Source organism: Cryptomeria japonica, chromosome 10 (assembly GCF_030272615.1).
Source record: "Cryptomeria japonica chromosome 10, Sugi_1.0, whole genome shotgun sequence".
NCBI lineage: Eukaryota > Viridiplantae > Streptophyta > Pinopsida > Cupressales > Cupressaceae > Cryptomeria > Cryptomeria japonica.
The window spans coordinates 827,895,896-827,901,895 of record NC_081414.1 but is presented as its reverse complement, the minus strand read 5'-3'; the positions used below and the strand labels follow the sequence as shown (position 1 = coordinate 827,901,895).

The window sequence follows — 6,000 nt, the reverse complement described above, 5'->3', positions numbered from 1 at the left end:
TGTCGTGTCTAAATAACCCCTAAGAGTGACAAATTTTGTCCACTCAATGCAAATTACGTTCGCATATCGAGAATCATACATCTTCTCTATGCACCTAAAGGACCCCGCCTTCACCTCATCATCCTAAATCGGTGTAACTCTACCACGCCTTGTCTTGTACCATTTACGATTCAAGGCATAGGCAGTCATATGCAACGGAGTGTTGAGCTTGTCCCATCTGCGCTAAATAATTGGTCGAATGTGCTCATTGTAGAATGCTAAAGTGAGGTCCTTCACTCGCACAACAACCCTCATCTGGTGAAGCTTAGAATCGATGAACTGATACACCTCTCCAAGGTTAGGTGCATCCCCATCCCCATATCTAATGACTTGGAAACTAGAGAAATGATGGAGAAATTTTGCATCGGTCCAAAACACATCACTCTTCACTATCTCCTTCGCCCTTCTCCATTGCTCTGTCTTGGCCTCAGCCAACCTATTCCACTCTACTGTCATAACAATTAGTTGCAGTGCCTCTTGCAACTCAATCATTCTCTCCAAGAGAATAAAATAGGATGCATATCTGGTCTCAACTCGTTTCAAGAACTTCTTCTAGAAGGTCCCGAAGAGTGCATGTGAAGTGTGGTAGTTGCAGATAAACATATGCACATCTCTCACATCACTAACCACTCCTCTAATCCAATCAATCTTCCCTATGTCCTTGAATGCATTGTACATGGCGTGCACACAACATGGAGTCCACCAAATATGTCTATATGTTGCCTCAATAAGTTTCCCTGCTGCTATACACACATGGACTACATTTGTCACTACTTGGACCACATTTTGGAAAAAAAAAAATTAATTTTAAATTTGGTGTTGAATGATATTATCATTCATCATTTTGCCCTCAAGATTCAACATCAAATCTGATTTTGAAATGAATCAAAGAAAAAACAAGTTTAAACAACAAAAAAATTGAAAAATAGAAAATGAAACAAACAAAAAACAAGAAATAAACTATCTTGTACTTGAAAAATCTCTCCAAATTGTTGTAGAATCCTCTTCCTCTTCTTCCTGCTCCTTTTCACTCCTCTTACACTTGCACACTCTCTTTTCACTCCTTCAGCCACTCTTTTCAAAGTTTTTTCTCTTCACCTTGCTGGTTAAAAAAATAAAAATAGAAATGTGAGTGAACTCAATAATTTTAGGGGTCTTGTAATGCATAGGGGGCATGGGTGGGGCCCACATCAAATTAGGGTAACCCCCAAACCCCAAAAATTCACTTACAATAAAAAAATTACCACTTTTAAACGCTTAAAAAGTGTTTGGACGAGAGACTTATGAGCTTCTCCCCGACCCTCGAGAGACGCCTGGACATCTCCAAGACTCGTTGGAGACACCAAGACGTCTCCACGTCTCTGGCGGTGCACCGACAGCAGTGCGGGTCGGCAAGGGACGTCATGTCCCCGTCTCATAAACATGTGCCTAGGGGGGGAACGTGTCCTCATGGATCACTGCTTAAAATGTTCTCAGTATACACGAGAAGAAAACAAAGATCAACTACCCCCAAAGAAAGTCTTATAAACAATATTAAACTAATGACCCTAACCATGGCAATGCTTTCATAAGATAGATAAGTCTATTGAAGTGGAGGGATCTCATGATTTACTATGCCTTTAATAACATCATAAAAGGTCGAGGATAAATTGCATTGGCATACATATATAAATTTTAAAATGATGGCAATTACACATAATAATTGCTTGTAAAAGAAGAAACCCACCAAATCAATTCTTCATTTTGGTAAACCACCAAAAAGCTAAGTACTAGAAGCTAATTATTAATGATTTGGAGGATTATCCTACCTCTAGGATCAAAGCTAGATGATAAGGGAAAATGCTGCAAACTACATCGTCTAGATGACTATGATGATCACAATTGTGGAGATAAGACTAGATACAACCAAAGACAACACCAAAAAATGACCTTATTGGACCACTAAAAATTTCCTCTTAAGTTTTTTGGGTTAAATCGAATCCAAAGGATTTTAATCTCTCAATGTTTCCTAACCTAGCCTCTACTTTGTTTGTCTATATAAAGCTTTTGGCTTCCATTTGGTGTGTTCTTCATTTTTTCCATATTGGAAAAAAAGTTCTAAATGTATTTTTCCAATATATGAAATTCTAGGGGCTTGTTGTGTCTAAGCGCATGTTCTCACTAAGACCCTAAAAATGTGAGCTTTTTAAGATTTTTGTGTACCACTATCTTCACCTATCAAGTTCTTGGATACCACAATATTTGCTTATTCATGCTTTGATTTTGCTTAATTTATTCTTGTGTATCTATATGTTTTCATTGCTTATTTTTGAAGATAAGCACTTTTAATAGGAGCTATGAGCCAAAAGTGGATTTTGAAAGGGCCTGAAAACATTGTACATCAAGAACTTGTAACAACCACAAGAGAGTAGAACCAACAAGAACAAAGAACCAACAAAGAAATGGGCCCTTAAAGCCAAAAAAAGTCCCTATGAAACAAATAGTAAGGCCACAACAAACAGAGAACCATAACAACAACCATGGAGGTTTAAAACCAAAGCTCACTGAAGAACTCTAATGTGGATTCAAAGCTTAACTCAATTGAACCATCCTACCTTTTTTAAAGAAGAGCTAGGCTCAATCAAAGGACACTTAGTCATAACTTCAAGCTTTCTCTTGTCCTTAATTGGAGACCCCCACATGTCCACTATAGCACCCACACCAGAAATGTCCAAATCCTTTCCTTCATTCCTTATATCAAAGCACTCTTTAACATCTTAACAATAGTTCCCATGCTCAAGAGGATTCATAATACTTTTCATCTAAATATGGTATTTCTCTTTGATATCTTAACATGCATGGGAGAACTGCCTAGCTTTCTGGAAATGCAAGCAAATGTGCAAGGACTCCTAATGGATTCTCTACTCTCACACACCAAAGTTGGAACATAGTTTTATGACATTTTACCTCATCAATATCAAAACTCACAAAATCTAGCAAAAAAAACAAACGTTGCATAGATTTTGTGACATTTTCAATGGATAAAAAGTGACCAAAAATTTGGCAATGCCATTTAATATCTCTTTCTCACAATATTCTAAAGAAAGCCTAAGCCAAATAAAGTTTTCCTTAGTAGCATTAAAACCAAAATTCTCTTGCCTTGTTAAAGTTACCAATCTCAAACAGAACTGGCAAGATTTTGTTCTTGAAACATTCCGATAGTTTGAGTTTCAAAGATTGTTATCCCTATCACCACCTCAAAGAATCAGATTATTGGAGATGTCCTTTAATATCTTATGTTTTAGGAGTTTCATCCGTGTCTCTAATAATTGTAAATTCAAGGACTGAAATCTTATAAGACTTTATTTTTTTATATTATATCGGGTTATCGGCTTCTCAGACTTTTTCCATTACTTGAGTTGTTTTCTTTGACTCTGTAACAATATCCCAAGTTTTGCGGGGTTGTTTCTTGGACTTTCAGAATTAATATGTCGCATATAAGCGAATTTATAAAGAGTCCAAGTAAAATGAAATTAATTTACGGGAAATGACCACATGCATCCCTAATTTGATTTTAAAGGTTTGCAAACAACTAAAAGACAAAGCTATCATGATAGTAAAGAAGCGCAAATAAAGAGAGACCACATTCTCAGAAAAGTAACTTGAATTCATAGAAGATAGGATTCTTAGAGTTGGATAACTAATTTACAAAGTGAGAAAGAAAAAATTAAGTGGTTGAATGAGTTAAAACTTAAAATGTATCTAAAGGTGAAGCTTAAAAGTAATTTCGAGGCACTTTCACTTAAAACTTAATTATAGTAAAGAAATATCATGATTTTAAGGATGCAGTAGTAGCACTGTAGGATAAACCTCAAGATGAGTTGCATGCTGATGTGGTGAATGTGAGGGCTGCTTTCCTCTACCAAACCCCTTTAGTTCTGCTCATGTTGCCCGACATGATGTGAAGCCTTAATAACAATGAAACATGCAATTGATGGTCACTTGATCTTCAATCATACTTCTATTTCAGCTGTTACATACAAAGAGATTTCGAATCCCTGTGGTTATTTTATTTTGAAATCTTCTATTATATATTGAATCACCAATTCTCTTTTTTTTCTAAGTTTTTATCATATAAATAACTCGAGGGCAGATTTGCTTGCTTGAAAAGGCCAATATCTGCAAATTTTGCTCTTATTAATTAAAATAAATCCCTAGTTTACATTTTTTATATATCACCAAGGGAAATATTTAAACAATATAATCTCTAATCTAGATTAGAACAGCATGTAAGATTCGCCATATTTCCAAGCATATGTCTACAAAAAGCACTCACTAGAGCATAAGTGGTTGAATTATGGTGAGTACTCATGCTCTTATGCAATGTTCAGCTGTCCATGACGTTTTGCCCCTGATAAAATAGTTTCTACTGGAAGATACCATTCCACTCAACCAAAGACCATTGTCAATCCCATTGTACATTCCTATTCATTTCGCATCTTCTACTCCATTAGACTGAACAAGCTGATAAGCACCAACACAATTTTCAAAATGATTGCTTCAGCACAGCAAAATATATATTTTCACTAACAGGAAGCACAAAATAAACCTGCTACACATCAGTACTTAACTCATAATCACTTAATGTTCTAACACTTTTAGCCTTATTTTAAAAAAAAGTGAGCTTTGAATTCATGCCAATCAGAAATTTTCACACAATATTGTCATAATTTCTATTTCATAGTTTTCGTAGAACTTAGCTACGTTAACATTCATTTCACAACAATAGAAACCAGCCATTATATCATTAAGCACAAAAGAATAGCTAAATACAGATTTCCCATTTAACAAGGACAGGATAGTTAGCAGTGAAAATCATTAGAGGTAAAAATCGGCAAAGACAAACAAAAAAAAAACAGATTTTTTTTTTTTTCTAGATTAGCTTTAATTCAAGAAAATTTTGGATTTTCCAATAAGCCAGAAAAACACAAAATATATGATAAAAACCTGCTGCTTTTAAATTTAAAGGCATTTTAATAGCATCAAGACAAGAGAGCAAATAACAATGAGAGTGTACACCATAGATTTTGAAATATAGGTATTTATCTTTTGTGATTAGAATTCATATTTTTGTTCTATAAATGAAAGCTCAGTGGTTGATATGCAGTCCATGGTCAAGTCTGACTACTTCACTAGAGGTAAAACAAGAGCACAAGATTCTCTTTCTGCTGTATGATTGGGGGATATGCTCGCAACAGAAATCGAAGGAGCTGAAACTGTTGAAGCCAGGCAAGGTTCTGTGAAGTTGAAATACATGGACAAGACACTGTGAAGTCACATAAGTTGTGTTAGTAAAAAGATTTGTCTTTATAAAATGAATTGAATCTTAACTCCATTTGCCCACCAAAATAAAGACAAATCCCACAAACAGTTGGAGAGATCACCATTGCATTGGTGATCTTCCTTTGTGTTTGAGAGGGCCAGCTCCCTCATAAAATATAATTTGATTTTCTGTGGTATGCATTTAACCAGAAAGCAGAAAAGGCAAACCAATATTTGTGCATAGCCATGCCACAAATGCGCTTGGAATTTTAGTGTGAAGAGAAAGAAGACAACACACAGATCATCTCCTTAGAACTCACAAGTGATAACCAAGAGAATAAATAGTAATTTCCCTTGATATGGATAAATCAAGACTCACAGATCTAGCAACGAACAAATTCATAATCTGATCATAACAGAGAAAAACATCAAAGAGTGATTGCAAAGACACATAGGAAATGAGAATCTAAAGGAAATGGAAATGGACACAAAGATTCAAAGACATCTCCTTTATTTCTTTGATGAAAACCAAGCTCACAAACTCAGCCTCCCTGTACATAAGATTATGTTTCAAAAGAAATCATACCTGCTGCAAGTACGAAACTGCACTTAGCTAGGAAGGCTCACTTCGAAACTCAGATTTCTATTGCCAAACCGGCA

General features: G+C 35.5%; 1 protein-coding gene across 5 annotated transcripts in view; it reads right to left on the bottom strand.

The window, feature by feature from the left end:
- Positions 1–3,814: 3,814 nt before the first annotated feature.
- The window catches only part of LOC131076879 (uncharacterized), a 165,229-nt gene continuing 163,043 nt past the window's right edge, over positions 3,815–6,000 (bottom strand). For 3 of the 5 annotated variants that reach the window (XM_058014224.2, XM_058014223.2, XM_058014222.2), the window contains one exon: positions 4,195–4,542. In XM_058014224.2, the coding sequence (XP_057870207.2) occupies positions 4,507–4,542 (36 nt within the window). In that variant the 3' untranslated portion in view covers positions 4,195–4,506. Of the gene's footprint in view, positions 4,049–4,194; positions 4,543–6,000 lie in introns of those variants that run through there. The other 2 variants (XR_009113497.2, XR_009113498.2) reach the window with 2 other exon arrangements.